At 40.8% G+C, this 20,137-nt stretch overlaps 2 protein-coding genes across 5 annotated transcripts; one reads left to right on the forward strand and one right to left on the reverse strand.

Moving 5' to 3' along the window:
- The first annotated feature begins 177 nt into the window (after nt 1-177).
- LOC105196530 (pre-mRNA-splicing factor SYF2) lies at nt 178-4,939 on the forward strand. 4 transcript variants are annotated; one of them, XM_011162512.3, is made up of 5 exons: nt 178-509; nt 1,125-1,265; nt 1,346-1,641; nt 1,727-1,907; nt 4,580-4,939. In XM_011162512.3, the coding sequence occupies exons 1-4, from the start codon at nt 411-413 to the stop codon at nt 1,890-1,892; spliced, it is 702 nt and encodes a 233-aa protein (XP_011160814.1). In that variant the 5' UTR covers nt 178-410; the 3' UTR covers nt 1,893-1,907; nt 4,580-4,939. The 4 variants fall into 4 exon arrangements, with proteins under 4 accessions (XP_011160814.1, XP_011160812.1, XP_011160811.1 ...); XM_011162510.3 differs by lacking the exon at nt 4,580-4,939 and adding an exon at nt 2,367-3,248; XM_011162509.3 differs by lacking the exon at nt 4,580-4,939 and having other exon boundaries at nt 1,727-3,001.
- On the reverse strand, nt 1,909-20,029 carry LOC105196529 (TGF-beta-activated kinase 1 and MAP3K7-binding protein 2). Its single transcript, XM_011162506.3, is given in 11 exon segments — nt 1,909-2,332; nt 2,442-2,498; nt 3,363-3,635; nt 3,707-3,800; nt 3,875-4,026; nt 4,629-4,865; nt 5,449-5,823; nt 6,945-7,076; nt 7,079-7,448; nt 8,690-8,828; nt 18,768-20,029. Coding segments are annotated over 10 exon segments (1,824 nt in total). The 5' UTR covers nt 8,798-8,828; nt 18,768-20,029; the 3' UTR covers nt 1,909-2,306.
- Nucleotides 20,030-20,137: the final 108 nt, after the last annotated feature.

The raw sequence follows: 20,137 nt of genomic DNA on the forward strand, positions 1-20,137 counted from the left end.
GTCGCGCCACCCAACGAGACGTGACCTTCGCCGGTAACACGCTCTTTTATGTCTCTCTCTCTCTTTTCCTCTCGGAATGTCGAGTGAGATCCGACGACAGGAATCGATTATTTTATGAGTCGACGACGATAGGAGAGTCGAGTGTAACGACGGTCGATCAACGATCGATTTTCCGCTCTAGATATCTTTCGAGTCGCACGTATTTACCTACCGGGAGATCAGCTACGTGGCCACGTAGTTCTGCGACCAAGCCTTGAAAATATAGATGACGTTTCGCCACGAAAATTAGAACAGTCTTCTCCTTCCTTTATATATGTTCTGTGTCTCCTTCTCTCTCAGATTCGACGAGTTGTTTCTTGTCATTTCTTGTTTGTGTTGATTTTCGGAAAATTGTATTTTTATTCCACTCAATGATGGACGACGCGACGTCGAGCACGTCGTCCGCGCAATCCGCGACGGCCAAGTACCAAGAGAAGATAAAGCGACTCAGAGATCTCCACGCCAAGAGGGTGAGTTCGCAATGAAAAGAGAGATAACCTATTTGGGATGCATCTTCCACTGATTTTATGTAGATTCATTTAGTACTCTTTATTTTATCACCAGTTTTAAGAATTAGAAAGAGATAAAAAATAAATTAAATCGGGATTAAAGTTAATGCATATTGGTGAAATTAGACATAACTCATTTTCACCTAATTCTGATGCTTTAAACTTCTTTTTCTATTTACATAACTAACCTTTTGATTTTTAACACTCACTTTTACTCACAATTCAACAATTTTGTCCTGCGAATTTCCTTGAAAAACTGAGAGCACTGTAATTAGTTATAACATTTATCAGCAATTTCTTTTTAAATAAACTATACAAATTTCTAGAAATGTTATAACATATGTGTGAAGATCTATTCTGAATTTTATTAAAGCATAAAATAACATAACTTGTCCTTGTTATTCATTGAACATTAAACAAGAACAAATAATATTCTATATCTTTGATACATAAATTTGGAACAACACAGAAAACAATGTGTGTACAACTGAATGTTAAATTACTAAACACATGCTTGTTATTGAAAATTATGGTAAGCAATATAAGCAATATGTCTATAGCACATTGATTTAACAGAACGAGGCCAGGATGCAAAACCATAAGGAAGTTATAGAGGAGGATAAGAGGAACAAACTGCCTGCCAATTGGGAATCTCGTAAGAGACAGGCCGAATGGATAATGCAGGATGAAGCTGCTAGAAAAGAGGCAGAAACTAAGGTATCAAGTCAAATTTTCTGGATTTAAATTAAATATACAGAATTATTTAACTTATGCTAAGTATTTAATTTATCATTCAGGGTGAAGATTACGAGCGAAAAAAATTGCTGAATATTGATGCCACTGAAGCAGAGAGGATAGCCAGAAAGAAGAAAAGCAAACAGAATCCTGACCCAGGTTTCTCGGATTACGAACAAGCGGCGATACGTTCTTATAATAGACAAGTGAAAAACATTAAACCGAATATGGAGGCTTACGAAGAAGCGAAGGAAAAGCTAGGCCCAGCCTTTTACGGCGATCCAAATACGATATTGCATGGCTTACACGAGGACAAAAAGGAAGCAATAGATAAGATGGTCACAAATCTTGAGAAGCAGTAAGCAACAAATTTTTACAATTTTGTAATAAAATTATACAATCTTCTATAAGACTCGGACTTATTTTCTTTTGTTTTTTTGCAGGATCGCAAAACGGGAAAAATATAGCAGGCGTAGAATGCACAACGACGACGCGGATATCGATTACATTAACGAGCGTAACGCCAAGTTTAACCAGAAACTGGAGAGGTTCTACGGCGAGTATACTCGGGAGACGAAGCTAAACTTGGAGAGGGGTACAGCTATATAAGGGGAGAACGTTGCTGTAATTATCACAAATACTTGTATTTTACGTATTATACGATAATTTTTTTTATACAAATAAGAATCTGGAAAAAATTTTGCGGCATTCGGTCGAATGCATCGTTTATTCTTACTGGCGATGCGCCCATTGCTCTGTAATACGCGAAAAATCCAAAGCTGGATTGCGTAGAAATTGCTTTACAAGAAACAAGAAATCTAATCGTCATATAACGAGGAACTAGTTAACGACTCTAATAACGCGCGATATGCACTAACCATAAATAAAAAATTAAGTTAAATTATTACATTAGTCACATATGTTCTCTATTACAATCGCTTAGCCCCTACAAAATTTGTTTATTTAATTTAAATAATTCTTTTTATATGTACAGTTCTTTAAAAACTTCTAATTCAATTCGCGTCATACCACCCAACTGTGCACTATATCTGAAAAAGTAATACATCGTAATTATTTTTGCAGACAGCGTAAACAGCTATTATATCTGCGAAATATTAATCTCGTTTGAGCGAAAGCATCGGTATAAGATATACTCACGCCTTGGCGAAAAATTGTGGTGATGCGTTACTCGTATATGAATATCTTGCGTTTCCCCTGCAAATTCGAGACTATTAGGATCGCTGAAAAATTAAGCAAAATGATGTTATGTATAATTCATCAGGCACAAAATTCCTTTGCCTTACCTGGATATTACGTTTTGCCAGGAAATATCAATGCTATATCAATGATGCTATACAATGATGTTAATAGTTTAGAAATATTACATAAAACAAATACAACTTGTAAATGGATCGTAGAAATGTGCGAATTCGACAATTTCGAATTTAAGAAATTTGAATACAAATTACATATATTGACATCTGATTTTATAAAATTAGATTTAATGTGACTTTATATCATATACTCAATATTTTCTTAGAATTCTTTATATATCTATAAATTTAATTTAACAATAATTAATATTAGTTAAAAGTTACATGTTTCAACGATTTAATTTGATTAAATTCGATTTGGCGTCAAAAAATCTTGATTCGCACATCTCTAATGGAACGTTAATTTATTAAAATTAGCAAATACACACATCTAACAAATGAGAATAGAGTTTGCAAGCTCTCCTCTCCTTTATTATGCTAAAAACATGATTAATGTAATTAATCATAATTAAGTACACAATTTTTATAACGTCACTCTCACACTCAGTTAAAATGTTTTTTTTTTTATAAATATAGGATAAAATATATCACTTCTTCTTCGCGTTGTCAAAATCCCATCAATTAGTGTAATCACGAGAAATGGTTTTCACGAATTTGTATAAAATGTGTATAAAAAATCGGCATGCTGTTAGGCGACGAGTTATTTTATTTCGCGTAGTTTAAGTAGTTCGAGGTAGAGTTCACTATCACTACGATGACAACGAGGTTGACGGCAACGCTCTCGCTGGTTTGTCGGATCTTATACCTGCACTGCCGCGGTTCAACAGTCTCGGCATGTCACATTCCTCACACTTGTTCATCAGTGGGTGATTGTCGAAGGTGCACATGGTGCAGACCCACGAAGGCTCGTCTCGTTCCTCCCGGTCGTTGTCATTCGCAACCATCATTGGCTGTTCCGGTCGCCATGCCGGCGGTTGACTCGGTAAACGCGGTGGTTGTAGATTCAGCGGTCTCATCGGCAACGACTGGCCGGTATAAATGCCCTGATAAAACTCCTCGTTGGTCTCGCCCAATGGTACTGAAAGAATGAGTTATTCACTACGTGTCGCTTCTATGAGCTTCGTACACGCGTAAGCAGGAAATAAATACCTCGTCTGTCTGACCATTGATCGACTTCGTCGGCCAATCTGTCACACTCGACCTGCAGCATATATATTTCGCTCCTCAGCTTTCTCTTCAGCTCCTGCAAACATTACGCGTCAAGATACGCATAAAAAAAAAAAGATATCAATCATCGTTCCTCGTGATTGCACGTACTTGAGGAGATATCGAGGGATCCATTGGTCGAGATAATGCCTGCACCTCCTTCTTCATCGCTTCGAGTCGTCCCTTCTCGGCTCTTAGCTCCCTGGCGAGCCTCTCTTTCCTAACCAGTTGCTCCGCGACTAATTTCTTTTGGTGCTCCTCCACTAAAAATTCCAAGGACTATTTTAGTTGGCATGAACATGCACGAGGCGAGTCGCAAGCTTTGGAGCTTACTTCAATCACGGCGACTCTCTAAATCTACTTTATCGCGAATGACGAGTCATTCATTTTATCATATATTGACTTGCCTTATTAGAACTTTATCGATCGCGATGATAACGGATTAGATACAGATTCGTCAGCGGTCGCAGAACTGCGTCATGGAACAACGATCTTGACTCCGCGTTATCTTCAACGTTATCGCGCTCCTTGATCACGGAGATCGGAACGTAAAAAAAGCGGAAAGCCTTTGCGAACGTATATGTCATTTAGCGTTCAGGAAATGCGTCGATAGCGCGCGGACTTTCGCGATCAGAAAAACCGAATCAGGTGGTCCGCGTAGTTGTAACCGCGGACGCGCGCGGCTATGTATAGCCCGGAGCGTGGGGTCAGGAATGCGTAAATATCGTTCCCGGCGTTGCGTGCGTGGGCGTAGTACGTGCGACCGAGTGACTTCCAGGTAAATATATACGTGTGTGCGCGATTCTGTAACGCTAGATCAGCGAAAGCGGCTATCGCTCATTCCGATCGGATCCCATGGGTTCACCTTGGCACAACGGCGATCGGTTCCAATCGGAGGCTGTGTGATCCCCTGTGTGAGAGGAAGAGGAAGTGGCGGCTACAGCGGGAGGCGCGACGCCGCTGCTCGTCGTGGGCACGGACGGCGTCGTCGGAAGGCTGCAACCTGGGACGATATTCGTCGTCAGCGGTATGGAGGGTGTAGTCGGCGCGCTCATCGTCGTCGTGGGCCTTGGCAATTGGCTCGGCGGTTCTGGCGGAAGTTCTGAAAGCGATACAGGCAAACCGGTATCCCGTGTTAATTTTAGTAATAAATTCCTCGACGAGTACAAAGATTTATATTTTTAATTTTATGGAACTGTAATTTCACTAAAGTTAGAATCAAATTATCTGGGAACACCCCGTGTATACACGCCCATGCTACGCTTCGTGTATCCCATTACATCACAGGCAATACACTGGTGAACACATTCTTTTCAGATTTTTTTCATATAATTTTGCGGACTTTCAGAATTTTTCAGAATTATTCTGTATAATTTTACAACTTTTTAAACATTTTCTCAGATTTTTTTCAAGTATTTTAGAAATTGTAGGATGAGAAATCTTGGAACATTTCAAAATTTACATATATGAAAAATTCTAAGCTAAGATGTAAACTTCTTTTTAGTATTTCTGAAAAGCGTTTCGTCGAAAAATTCTGAGAAAAATTTTTACCAGAGTACATAAATACTATTCTTTTATTCTTCAATAAATTTTCTCTCTAAATTATGTGCCTATATTCTATTTCTAAAATATAAATCAGACTCTTGTGTCGAAGCTAAGTCTGGATTATACTGTTTTAAACGTACCAGGCGACCGCAGTGGGCTTTGAGACCACGGCGGCAGTATGTATGGCTTAGTCATCGGCGGTCTGATCCTCGCCGCTGCGACGCTACCGACGTTTCCAGGACCGATGCTGATCTGTAGGCGGCTTTGAAAGCCACGCGGATCCAAGGACGAGGTCGAGTAAGTCAGGCTCGATCCTTCCGACCTGATATCGATCGGGGGTTGCGGCTCGGAGGAGGGCGGCCGGAGGGTCAAGCTAACCGACGTATAGCTTCGCGTGTGATCGATCTGCGCCTCGGACTTTCCGATGGCTAACAGAGGCTCGGCGTAATGAGGCCGTGGCACGACGACGAGGTCGCTTCGTTTACAGGCACCGATCGTCGGTGCCGTTCGAAAATCTGTCGACATAAAATCACGATTAGAAGATCGCTCTTTGAAAAAATTAATTCCGCCACCTACGAGTAAATCTCGCGAACAACCCTCTGATGGAAAAAATTCTACGTACTTCTTCCACATCTAAGAAGTACTGCAAAACTCTACAAAAGGATTGGATCATTTTATTCATTTTAATAATAAAATACATATTTCTATTTTGTAGCATTTTTTTTTTAAATTTGTGTAGAATTTTTTCCGCCGGAGAAACTTTAGAGCCGATGGTCGAAATAAAAAGAAGTCGACGTTGTATGATCGAAGTCAATTTGTGAACTGGTCCATCTGTGAGCGATTACTAATTGGCGATTGTAATAGGAGCGTGGTTTGTGTGAACGAGTAAAATGAATTGGCTCTAATAGCAATCCTCAGCATAAACAAGCACGCCGCAAGAGAGCAAGATTCTTTGAAAGGAGCGTGATAAGCGTTGTTATACAATCCGTTTTCGCTTTCAACTACTCTTCTACATCTATCGTATTTCTTCCTAGTCTCGAATCGAAATGTTATCGTTTCTTAATCTCTTTTCATTTGATATTAGCGTAATCCAATTCTTAGTCTGTATACTGCTTGCACACCACACATTTAACGCTCGATATTAATGTATAATTATTATCGTAACAATTTACATGTCGTAAAGTCGCTGTCTTTTTTTTTCGAGAAGCATTTCTCCCAAAAAATAATTTATACTCTTTCCAACTTCTTTTATGGATCTTGTTTGATATTCATGCTTTTTATTAAAATATTAATTCAAGGAAATTACGCACGGTTTCTGTGCTTTACGGAAATTCGGAATGCTCAGCGTTAACCCTTAACTCACGAGGTAAAAAAAAAAGTTACGTTTTCTAATGTCGTGGGTCTCCTGAACCTTATTTTTCAAAGGTTAATAAAATAAAAGTCATCAATCTTAATAGCATTTTTGTTCTTAATTAAAACTAATAACAATCAGTCTTGCGTTATTTTTATTTAAAGTACGTTAATTAACAAAGTTTCAGCGGTGTAAGATTTAATATGGGTCCCCTCGTGAGTCAAGGGTTAAATAGTGCGAACACAGTATTAATTCCAGCAAGGAGACAACGTCCGTCTTCCGTACCGCGATTGCCCGCGGGGCTGCAGGCGACGTTGACGTTGAGCTCGAAGCCGGGCGGCGCGTTGCTGCCGTTGCTATTGACGGTGCAACCGTCGTCGAAGAAGCCGCGCGACGTGCAGGCGGCCGGCGCGGACGAGGGGTGACGATGCCGCTGGACGACGCCGATGTCGCGGCCGCGACGGCGACGGCGGCGGCGGCGGTGGCGGTGGTGCGACGCTCTGCGGGCGGGTAGCGACGGGTCATACCGATGTCCAACGACGCCGGTCGATGGGGACGCCCGACGCCGACGTTGCTCGCGACCGTTTGGTTCATCGTACAGCAACGTTGCTGCGACGCGAGCTGCTGCTCTCGTTGTTGTTGCTGCTGCTGTTGCAGTTGCGATTGCTGCGGCTGCGGCGGCTGTTGCACCCCGGTACAGGGTGCTGGGGGTGGAAACGCGCCCGGTGACGGACGGGACTCTTGGGTGGCCCGCAGGCTTCTCGCGCATGTCTCCCGGTCGTGACTGTTCTGCAACGCACACGTACCTGGGGTCAGCTTGCCGCCGATCGTCCCCGACGTCGGTTTCCGCTTTTAGGAGACACACGTCCCGAGCCCGCGTTCCTCTTCGAGGTCTCGGGCCGCCTTCCGATCGCTTACAATTAATCGCTCGTATGACACGCGTGTGCCAGGAAAGACTTATATGTAATATCCCAGAATATCAAAACCGGATGTCCCTTTTAACTGTAATCTCTTTAATTTGGCCATGATGGTTTCGTTGATAAGAAAAATGTCATCAAATCTTTTCAATTATCGATACAGGTTTCTTTTGCTAAAAAAATTTATAATTAATGATGTATGGAGCATGTCTCAAAACATTATGAAAAAATTACAGATTGTTTTATAAGTATTACATTTAAAAATAGTAGAAAAATTTGGCGACGATGTTCTATCTGGATAAAAAGTTATTTCAATAAAAAGTGGACATACATATGCTCTAATAAAAATATAATTAATAATCAAATAAGAAGTAATGAAAAAAATTTGGTTTTTTAAAATTTAAATACTTTAAATATTCAAGATGATTTATATAAAATTTAATTGCAATGCAGAGATCAGTTCTGCATGATAAATAAAATTTATTTATTTACAAAATAAACAATCATAATAAAATTTTGTATAAATAATCAATCTTATTTACACAATTTTCATATGCACATAATATTTATTTGAAGTGTTCATATTAAACACATTTCTAAATTTTATTTACTTTGCGGGGACTGTACATCCGATACATCCTTAAAATTCTATTAAAATCTGCAGCCAATCAATTGCGGAATGCAATTTTGTCGTTTGTTTTCATTTCTGAAACTTAACACAGAACGTTAAAGGAAAATAGTTTTCAAAACGATGAATTGAAATGTGACGAAAGGTGACATCCGGTGGTTCTGGGAGAACCTATACACACTTAAACAACGTACACACAGGTTCCACGCTCGTGCAAATGGGTTTAGCGATGCATGGCAGAGGCGAGGGAGGCGAGGGAGGCCAGTGGCAAAGGAGGCAATGATTATTAATCCTTGTTAAATCGCACGTCGTAAACCGCGTTACAGGCACCGGGTTAGTCGTTATTATTGCGGCGAGTAGGGACGACGAGTTAGTCGAGCGAGTCTCTTTCTCTCTCTCTCAAGAGAGAAGATTCGTGCCCGAGACGGTGGGTGTCGGTATTTAATAGGGCCACACTCCTTGACGGACAAAGGCCACCTGTATACCTGGGCGATGCACTGGGAGACGACGTGATCAGGGAGCGCGGGGAACTGCTGCTTCAGCTCGTGGAACAGCTGCATGATAGTGATGTTAGAGCAGTGGCACTCCCCCATCGTGGGGCCCCATCCTCCTGGCAGGGCCTACCTGCAGGTGCCAGGTATATCATCGTTACATGTCGTCGGGCCGATACAAGGTGGTCGGTCGAGCTCGGTCGGCTCTCGGCTCTCGGCTCTCCCGTTAATTTACACTAATAGCGGCCAAACGCGCGCCAAGAGAGGGCCCGCCGCCCCGTCTCTCGCGATGCCGGCTCGTAATACCGCCGCGATGACGAGAGACGAGAGCCAAGAGCGCTCGTAATAACGCGATCCGGAAGCCTTCCCAGAAACGTGGATATTTTATAATTCATTGGATGCGCGGCGAGTTGGGCCGCGTCCAGATCGAACGCGCTCCTCTCCGTCGACTCCGTCTCGGGGGGAGCGATCTCGACGATACCGAGCGCGAGATGACGGCTGAGAATCGCGGTAATCGGTAAATGGACTCTCGATAATTCGAAGATACACGTGCGATGAAGAAAGGAAGAAGAGAAAGAGAGAGAGAAAAACCGACCGTGGAACCTAAATACGTGTGAAAAGAGCGTGCAGTGCATTGAAAAAAGATTATTTCTGATCAAGTAAATATATTTATTTTAACATCATTTCCTCTTCATTTAAACAAATATTAACTAGAATAAAATAATTTATTTCTAAACTTAGAAAAGATTTTTTAAAATCAAGTTAATGATGTTAAAATAAATTTATTTACTTGAACGTAAAAAACTTATTTTCAGCGCACAGAAACAAAAATTAGTATAAAACTAACAATTGTTTTATACACTAGAACAGCGATTTCTTTACAAATTTAATAAATATTTATAATAATTCGTCAGTTATACAATCATTTAATTTGATCAAGCGGAAAAGAGGCTTTAAACTTTAAATTGAATAACATACCAAATTTAAAATCAGATAAGCAAGAGTATAAAGTCTTCTTGAAAGAATCTGATGATTTTAAACAGACATAATTTGCTTGCATGAAGAATTTTGTTTCTTCATATGTAAAACAATGAATTGTTGATTTGATATTAATTTTTTTTCTGTGAGCGCACTTATTTCTTTTTCGGGGGTGATTTCAGCAGGTGCGACGCGTTACTCTTGAAGCTTGGATCTCCCTTTCGTCCCCTTCGTCGTGCCAAGCAGGAAAGACGGAAGCTTTCCCACTCCTTCCTCTCTTCGCCTCTCCTTCTCTTTCTCTCTCGATGGCATATCTTATCGTATTTATAAACCCGCCTGGCTGACCCATTTTTCAAGAGTAACGCACAAGTCGAACCAAGTTGTGTTCGCCTGCTTCTACACGGTAATGAATGAGAAGCTCCGCGTTACCCCGCAGAAAGCAACCCCCGAATCGCACGCAAATACACATTGTTCTCCCTCGATGAGTCAATAATTAAAATACAATCGATACTATTCGATGAACCTAATATTGAGCCTAAGCAAAAACAAAAAATGAAACGCTTTACATGCCCCACTCTCACGTTACTTCGATATCTGTACATTACGTGACGTTTGCATCGCTGGTCCCCCATCTTCTATAAATAGCGATCGAAAAATGATAACTATAGGTGTGCAATTAAGGGGAAATCTAAATGCGTGTGCTTACGCACGAGGTGAATCATCGCGGAGATCCTTTTCGTCAAAAACTGCCAAAATCCATGCGGACTATAAATTTGAAGGCTCCCGATCCTATTCCCGCGGGGCCGATCGCTCCGCGACACCCGCTACATCGCGGAATTGGCAGCTACGTAAGAAAACGGTGGACACCTGTGCGGTGTGCCACGTAAGAGTGCCACATAATAATTATTAGCCGGCACTGAAGAACGCGCCACGCGCTCGCTCCCGCCAGCAGCCGTGTGACGAAACTTTGCGAATAATATTACATTATTTGCGAAAAAGAGAGCGCTTGTGCATCTGTCACTGGTCGTAAAAGAAAAAAAAAATCGGAGCACGTGTCAACAATAATAATAAATAAATGCTTCGAAGACGGGAGGAAGAGATAAAAATGCCAAAAAGATTATTGCAATCAAAATAGCACGCAGACAAAAATAATAGGATAGGACCAGTACGAATGTGATTTTTGCATGGAAAGAATGGTTTTGCTCTGAAAAAACTCAATTTGAGACATATCTGAAAAAGAAACTGTGTTAGACGAAAATAATTAAATGTAAGAGGCTGAAACTCACTGCTGCACTGAGAAAAAAATTGTTACCTTGACTACATTTTATAACTTGAATAAATTTTTTTCAACTCGAATATTTTATGCATTCTAGTTAAATTAAAGTTCTTCAGCTCAAGCATTTACATGTCACTGTCAAAAATCGACGGTAGAATTTAATGTAACGTAATGAAAAAAAAAATTTTGCAACAGACACATTAAAAAAAACGTTTAATGTAAATTTAATGCTGTGAAAAATTCACTTCATTTCATGCACATGCTTTTCAGTTACAGATACATTAAATTTAATGTACATTAACTTAAAAATACATTGAGTTTCGTGGCGTTTTTAAACAGTTTTGTATTTAATTTAAATGCGTAAATAAATTTTGAATAAATAAATGCTTGAATTAAAAAAGTTTAATTAGATTGACAAATTTAGTCAAGCTAACAGTTTTTGTTCTCAGTGTAGAATATGTCAAAATTCTTCGCAGCGTTGCTGATTATGCTTGAACGTCCCACATAATTATTTTGGTACAACAAAATTATTTTCACAGAATATGTATCTAGATTTTTAAATACTTCAGTGAAAAAAAAAATCATTCTTTCCGTGTGGTAATAAAAAAAAAAATTCTCTCGCGCAGATCACCGTCGACTTCCTTTTCGATCTGACGCAAAAGTTTTACTCTCCAGGTAACGGCACTTAAACGTTTTCGCAAGCTCGCGATTGGCAAACGGCGCGACGCCAATTCGATCGGAAAGGACTTCGGTGGGGACGAAAAAGCTTCGACCGCGTGGAATTTGCACTTGGAGCGCAGCCACGCGGCGAAATAAAGTGCTAGAATTAATAATCTTCGTCGCTTCCTTTTCTTCCTGTCTACTCGCACCTGGCAAGACGGCGGGTCAGGTGAACGTGACATCAATCAGAGAGAAAAGTGCTTATTGGCGCGCCATGCTTGCGCCGTGCCCTCTAACTCGTTTCTCGATCTTTCAGTGAATTAATTAATTTAATCTAATTTGACGCGGTAACTCCGCACGTTCTATTATACGTAATATATCTCTAATGCTATCTTCTATTTCAATATTTTAATATTTTTTTCCATTCTTCCAGATGTTTAAGAAAGAACGGTGTTCTCCACGTTGCGCGATACGAATGTTTTTATACAAAATTTGCATCTTCCTCATCTCTGCCCATTATTTCAGACTCGCTTGTTCTTCCGTTTCTTTGGCAGGTAACTACTCGCTCTACCTCTCGAGATTTTCGCAAACAAGTCTACATGTAAATGAGCGAAATGCAAATAAATGCGAGTGGGCAGATGGCACTCGGAAAATAGTGGCCGTGCGAATTCGTTCCGGCTCTGCTCGCGAATCTCGTCTTCTCGGCCAGTCGAATAAACGAATCCGCTCGTGCCAAAGCACTTTTTCAGTGACATGGACGCATGTCGCGTCCTGCACAAATTCATTGAGACAAATCGTAGGAAGGTTGGAGAAGAAACTACTAAGCAACTCGCGACAATAAATCGTATGCGAGAGAGGAGGGACGGATCCTTTTATTCAAAAGTGTTCATCAAATGGTACAATTTCGAACTCTTAATACTTTTCTTTAAATATAAAATGCAGCCAAACATTTAAACTTCAGTGTAATTAAAAAGTTTGCAATCTGAATTAGTTAACATGAATATAAAAAAAATAATTATTGTTAAGGTGAGCAAAGATTTATTTTATTCCAGATAAGTATTCGAAAATGTACAATATTGTTACTTGACTGTATTAATTGACGATGAGACTTAAATTTTTTTAGAACTGCTAAAACGTTGCTATTATAAATTTTATGTGTGACAAAGAATATTTCAGCAGATACAAAAAAAATAGCGATACATTTTTGTTGTGACACATAAAAATCTGCCTACATCAGCAAAACATTTTTTCGAGTGTTTTATTTGGAATTGTATCACGTTCGAAACTGTATCACCTTACTGCAATATAATTTTTTTATTTGCGAGCTAATTATGGAAATAATTAAAAGCGAATATTACACAAAATCAAAAAGTGCTTATTCAATTTAATCGAATATTTGTGTGTGTGTGTGAGAGAGAGAGAGAGAGAGAGAGAGAGAGAGAGTTTGCCAAAGAAAACGTGTCACATGGAATATGTGACACTTCGAGTAAGGGAGTGAAATCACATACATCGAATAAAGACAAATGAAGACTCGACCGGAAAGCCGCGAAAGTTTCGGGACTCCTCAGACGACGACGGGGACGTTGCAAGAGGGGAACGAGAGCGCCGTTCGCGTCGGGACAAGTGAAAAAGGAAAAGCCGAATTCCAGGCTGCCGGGAAGATATTTGTGTCATGAAATACCCGAGAGACACGCGTATGCATGTAAACCGCGGCTGTTTTCGTCTGGTCCCCGTATAGAAACACGAAGGAAAGGTGGCGGATTCCGTTCGGTACTTCACGCCTCCGCCCATCGTTTTGTTTTACTCCGCCGAAATCCCGAGTATCCCGGCGAGAGCGAGACTATCAACAGCGAGGATATTTCACGCCGATGGCACAGGAAACCGCGTTTCCGATTCCGCGTCCGCGACCACGCGATTGTTCGAAGAAGAACGAGGGAGGGCGAGAGCTTCCTCGCGATTTCGACGTAACGTCAATCATGTTAAACTGTTAAAAATCGGCAGCAGAATTTAATGTAATATAATGGAAGCAAATTTCAAGCAGGCATATTAAAAAAAAAAAAATTAAGTTGTCGAAAGTGAACTAAATTTTATACACAAATACTTTTCAATTACAGATATTAATAGATATATTAAATTTAATGTTTAAAAATACATAAAATTTCATGATATTTTTAACTGTGTAATTATCGATCAAGAAGGCGTGAATTGCAGCGAATCGTACGTTCCCGAAATTAGAGAGTGCACCGTTATTTGACACCTGTTGCTTGCGACCATGTCTCCGAGAGAGCTAATTGCACGTAATAACGTCTACTTAATTAACAGCGAGGTGCAAACGCAACGAATGAACGGGCATGATAATTAAAGCGGCGATATTAGCGAATTTATCACAAAAGAAAAAAAGAAATAAATGTATTCTCAAATATTTTTAGATATGGACGTCGACTTTACGCAAATAAGATAATTGTTACCTAAATAAAATGTTGCAACATTATTATCATTAAACAAAAAGAATAGTTTTGCCAGAGTATCTCTGAAAATTTTGTTGAATACAAATTTGAAAATAATTTTGTTACACCATCAAAATAATTATTTGGTTGCTCCAACTGGTTGCTAGAATGTCATAACTTTTTACAACATTACTTATTATGCAAACATCTTTCATAATTAATTTAATAAATAGTCTAACACACGAATTATTTTCGGAGCTCTAATTAAACTTTCAGATACTTCAACAAAACCGTTTTTTTTCCCATGCACGAATCTACAGAAATTGTCAAAGGGACAGGCTGGACGATTGAACGTCGACGTCTCGTGGGAATTTAACGCAACGAGAAATGGATCCGCGCCGGGGAGTTTAACGTAATCGGGGGCGTCAAGTCGATCGGCCACCAGATGAAAATAAGGAATCAAGAATAATAATTGACGGGGGGACGCGCACCGTTAACGCTAAGCAGAGCCGTACGATAAGTCGCTCTGCCGTGCGCCGGCAAAAATAAACGCCAACTACACTGAAAATAATATCACACTTTTTCTCTCTGCAAAACACCGGCGTCGCCGTCGCCGTCTGCGTATTATACGTAAGGTGTCTGCATCAGCCGGGCCAGATCGGCCTCTTTAACCACTAGAATTTAAATCCGTTAGCCAATGCAATTTACTTCGTCGATTTGATTGAGTTGAAGAATATTTTCAAGAGATATTAAAAAAATATTATATATATTGAAAGAATATTTTTTTAAACGCCAGCCAAAAAAATGTTAAATTATCTCAAGGCAAAAGACACGTGAATTAGATTGCGCTTTCGTACTAACAATAATTATGTTACGCATTAAAAGTTACGTTTCAATGTATTTATGAATCGATTCGAGGATGATGGGGGAGGATATCGATGATCATATCCTTCTTATGATTTTCGTATTATCAATACACACGAGGATATTAGAGTAATACATTGACAAAAGAATGAAAATAGCAGTATCGAACGGTGGATATCTATTAGCGAGTTTCGGCGGGATTTATGCCAACCCGAGGGGAAATTCACAGCCGGCATTGGTGTACAAAATTTCGGCAGTGGACTGCCGAAAAAAGTAAGCAGTGACCTATAATATTGACGGCATTGTCGTCAGTGGTTGGGGAGTGGTGAGCTCACTTCAGAGTCGATCATGGGGTTGAGCACAAAAATTTTTGAATACTTCGGGAAAACTTTAGAATTCTTGTGCAGGCATTGGCGTATGATAATGGGCACGCGGTAGTGTTCATAATTGCATGGCATTGCCTTAATTTTAATATAGGATTGACGGCATTGTAGGCATTGACTAACAATAAGCATTGTCGGCAGTGTACAAAAATGTCGGCAGTGTTTTACAGCAATGCCAAAAATCGGCATTGGTGTACAAAATTTTCTATTAGCGAGTTTCGGCGGGATTTATGCCAACCCGTTGTGGCAGCCCTTCCATATAAATCTAATGCATTTCATATAGGATATTGATGCATTAATCCTGCTGCGCCGCGTCCGAGTTCGACGGCGCCTCCAGGAAACGAACACCTGGCCAGACGGTTGGCCAATCGTCGCTAGTATGTACTCCGACTTTAAATAAACCGACGCAGCGAGAGGCGTAACGCTTCACCGCGAGCTTGTTATGACAGGCACGCGATACATTTGCTTTACGGCGGGGCGTTAAATTGATGCAGCGGCAGAGACCGAGACCGCGCGATGCGTCTCGCTATGATCCCTCCCTGCTTGTCAAACGCCAGACAATTGCGGTTCCCATCGAGCGAAACTCTTCGCATTTTGAACGCGAAGTGTCCCACTCGCGCGATAAAGAGATCAGGTCTGTCGTTCGCGTTATTTATTTAGCAGCAGTAATTACGTAATCGATTTGATGATTGGACCCGTCAGCGGAAAGATGCGGGAAGGGGACTCGCGATACGCATGCGATCGGGGCCACTAGTCGATCGCATCGAATGAAAAAGAAGCTCGCTTGTTTACGCACGCCTCGTAACAGGTTTAAAGCGTGACGTCGCGCGTTTTTACGCGCGTAATTCCTACCCACGCGGACGCGGGAGCTCGCTGCACGCGCGGCCGCCTCGCGACAGATTATCTCCGCGCAGCATTATCATAAATCTTGGGCAACGATCGAACTGGTGCGACGCGAATATTTTTTTTTTTTTTTCCTACGACCTGTCGTCGTACGGCTAAAGATAATTCTATCGTTTTGCGTCGCGCTGTGCTCTCGAAGTGGGACAAGCGTGTGTATGGAACGAACATAAATTGAAAAACAAGTTTAGTGTAATTAGCTGAGATGATAATTGTTTAGTGAAATAGCTTTAGTTAAAGATGTATATACAGTCCACGCAAGATAAGTGGAATTTGAAAATGTGTTTGATATTAATACTTCAAATAAATGTATGCGTATGAAAACTGTGTGAATAAGATAATATTTTTAATAACGTATTTTTATATAATAGTTTATGTACTTTGTTATTAAAGGTTGAATTAATTTTGTACAACATTTGAAAAATCTCAATTTTTTGGTGTAAGCACTTTAAGTATTTCAAGATGATTTACACAAAGTTGGATTATGACTGTTTAGTTATTTTGTAAATAAATAAATGAATTTTGTTTATTTTACAGAACTTCTGCAGCGAACTTCAATGAAACTTTTACATAAATCATCTTGAATATTTATTAACGTACTTAAACATAATAATAGTAATCAATTGATTACTAAGCAATTAGCAAACAATTACTAAATATTTGGTTACGTTATCCAAATACTTAATTGCGAGGGGGAAACCGCTGATCAAAATTGTGTACACTACTGCCTAGTAATGCCCAGTAATTTTTCCCTAGTAATTCCTGAAATCTGTACACCTACTACCCTCAGCGGTTTCCCCCTCGCTTAATTGAAATTATTTCACCAAAGCTGAGTAACTATCATCTACGCTTGATTATTACCAAACTGTTTTTATTTTTTTTCAGTACAAGATTCAATAACTATTGCTAAATTGTAACATTAAGGCCTATTTCCACCAATGTAGATTAACTTTGATCTCAGTTCAACTTACTCCTTATCTTTTTCCAATTCTTAAAACTAAAGAAAGATAAAGAGTAAGTTAAACTGACAATGAGATCAAAGTTAATCTGCGTTGGTGGAAATAGGCATAAGGGTTAATACGTTGATTGCCACAGTGATCGATTCGACGCTGTCGAATTGTTAAGACGCATGTGAAAGATAAAATAAATACCATCTACTATCCAATTTTAAATGACAATGAAAAGTGAAGGATACGCTATTCAACGCATCACCATGACAATACAATCTCGTTTGATCATATCCTACAAGGTTTCATCATTATACACTGAGAAAAAAATGCAATTACCGTAATTTAACTATAATTCATAGTAATTTTCGATGCCAACTATATACAGAGTGCTTTCTAAGTGTAAAAAAATTAAGGAAATACTCCTTTGACTTATTTTATAAGAGAGAAAAGGTTCTGTAAATATATGTCCTAAAGTGCTTTGTTTTCCAAAAACAGGGTGTCTATAAGTTGAGAAAAGAAATGTGAATATCTCCAAGAATTTCGAAAACGTTTGGAGATATTTTCAAATCAAATTTGATGTACTTACGTGAGGTGTTACAAGAGTTTTAATTTAGAACTTAAAACAAATTCTTAAGCTTGAAAAAAGAACAGCGCTTCTCAGCTTCGACGCCGTGTATTTTGAAAACAAAGCACTTTAGGACTTACGTTTATAGGAACTCTTCTTCGTAAAATAAGAAAGCCCTTTAAATTTGTTACACTTATTCAAGAGTCACCCTGTATTTACAGTTGTTTAAAGCATGCAAATTACAGCTATTAGTTATAATTGCTGCGTAAATAGTAAGCGAATGTTAAGAAGACAGTTATATTTACTGTAACTGTGACTGCGTGTACTACATAGAAATGTTTATTTTTACCATTATAATATATTTATACATCTTCATAATATATTATATTAATATTTGAAAGCATAATTTATAACAAAATTTTGTCATACACAACTATAAACACAAGTTTGCTATCAGTTGTTACTAACATTGTAGCAGTAATAATTATGAAACCGGAGCTCTCAACCATAGAAGTTATTTTGTCATGCAATTACAGTCGCAAATACCACACACTTTTCTCTCAGTGTACGCTTGTAATAAAAATTCTACTACGGCGCAAACGAGACGAGGCATGCGAAACTCGCCGGTCGAACGACTGTACTGAGAAGAAAAAGGAAAAAAAAAGGGAAAAAAAAACGAAAAACACGGAGAGCCAAAGGGAACGGGCCCGAATAACGCGCGACTAAAACGGACGCGCACGGTGTTCCTAGTAGAGCGCGGAAACGCATTGTTGTCGCGGCGCGTATCCATCCGGTGCATTCCGTCGCAGGTGTATTTTCGTGCCGCGTGGAGTGCCCGCCGCCGTCGCTAGTAAAAGTCAGAGTGCGCTCCGTTCCCTTCCCTCTTGCTCCTCCTCGAGGCGCACTCGGAACGACGATGAGACGCCACCGTCGCCGCCGTCGCCGCCGTCGTTGTTGTCCACGTTGACGACGACAACGACGACGTTGGCGATCGTCCTGGAGCGCCGCTTTTAGACCCGAACTTTAATCGGACCAGCAGGCGAACTCACCGGACGGCAACCATTGGAAACGATCGACGATCGACGAGCTACGACGTTGTCGTTGCACTTCTTCTTCTTCTCCTCCTCCTCAGCTTCCTCGTCGCGAACACCTACACCTCGTCTCTGTACCAGAGGAAGGGGCTACAGCATTGCAGCAGTCGCTCGCCAAGAGGATCCCGTGCTCACGCGTCTCCCGGAGACACACTCTTCCTCTCGCGAAGCCTTCACCTGTCACCATGGGCTTTTCACCAGCACGCGATCACGCGATACACGCGGCCGATACTCCGCACCGGCAGTCCCTCGCGTCCTGTCCTCTCGCACTCCCGCTTCTCTCTCTCTCTCTCTTTCTAATTTTTCTCTTTCTCTCGGCGTTCCTTTCCGTACCACTCTCGCGTTTTTTCCGCTTCGTGAAACGACGAGGCGAGCAGCTACCGTCCGTCGGGGCCACCGATCAGCTGTGCACTGCGTACCGACCACTGCGCTGCTCAGTCGTCGCGCGACTTCCGTCCCGGCGCATTGCGTCGCGGCTCGCGGCGGGTGCGTGCGACGTCCAGCGACGTTCAGCGACGTCTCGGCGCGCGATTCAATGTCGCGTCGGATTTTCCGCGTGCGAAACGACCGCGGAACGTCGACGGATGCGCGAATCGACGGGAGCTCGCGCGATCGCGTAGTCAAGATGGCCGTCGCGCCGGATAAAGTGGCCGTCCCTATTTATGAATGGGAGACGCGTCACGACAGCTCGCCGCGGTTACGAGGAGAGCGAGAGGCGAAGAGGGAGAGAGGAGAGAACGCGACGTCCGTCCGCGCTCTATTTTCGATCGCGTACGAGACCGGACACCGCGACGCGCGGCGTCGCGACGGTTACGGTCCTCCCTTTTCTCGCCGCGTATCTCGTTCCGCCTGGCGGATTCTCGCGCGATTATCCGCCGATAATCGAGAGACTAATCGGCAAAACTAGATTGATGAAAAATAGAACGAGAAGCACGGTAAAAAGTGCAAAAATATGCCGTCGATATATCGAAAGGACGTTTGTCTCTCGTAATCTGTAGCTTCACGAGCAGAGGTGCACTACTCGCGTAAAATGCGAAGAGTATTCCGTGTTTTGTAATTCGTCGCTTTGCTAGACGCACATTCGCACACTGAGAAAAAAAGTTCTCGACTCGAATAAATCTTTCAGCTTGAGATATCGAATTTCTTCAATTCGAGCATTTACGTAATTTATAATTACATGTACATGTAGTCAAGTTAAATATAAATGCATAAACTGAAGTTCAAGTATTTTACATACTTTTGAGTCTACATGTAAAAAAATTGAATTAAAAAATTTAGTTAATAACTTTTCTCTCAGTACAAAGAAGAATGAAAAAAATATTCCGCAT

This window comes from Solenopsis invicta, chromosome 6, assembly GCF_016802725.1.
Source record: "Solenopsis invicta isolate M01_SB chromosome 6, UNIL_Sinv_3.0, whole genome shotgun sequence".
NCBI classification, from domain to species: Eukaryota; Metazoa; Arthropoda; class Insecta; order Hymenoptera; family Formicidae; genus Solenopsis; species Solenopsis invicta.

What these genes read in the sequence shown, in the direction of transcription:
- LOC105196530 (XM_011162512.3), top strand. Translation starts at nt 411, where the DNA reads ATGATGGACGACGCGACGTCGAGCACGTCGTCCGCGCAATCCGCGACG. An exon ending in GAGATCTCCACGCCAAGAGG is followed by an intron (nt 510 to 1,124) that starts GTGAGTTCGCAA and finishes TTGATTTAACAG; the next exon opens with AACGAGGCCAGGATGCAAAA. An exon ending in GAAAAGAGGCAGAAACTAAG is followed by an intron (nt 1,266 to 1,345) that starts GTATCAAGTCAA and finishes TTTATCATTCAG; the next exon opens with GGTGAAGATTACGAGCGAAA.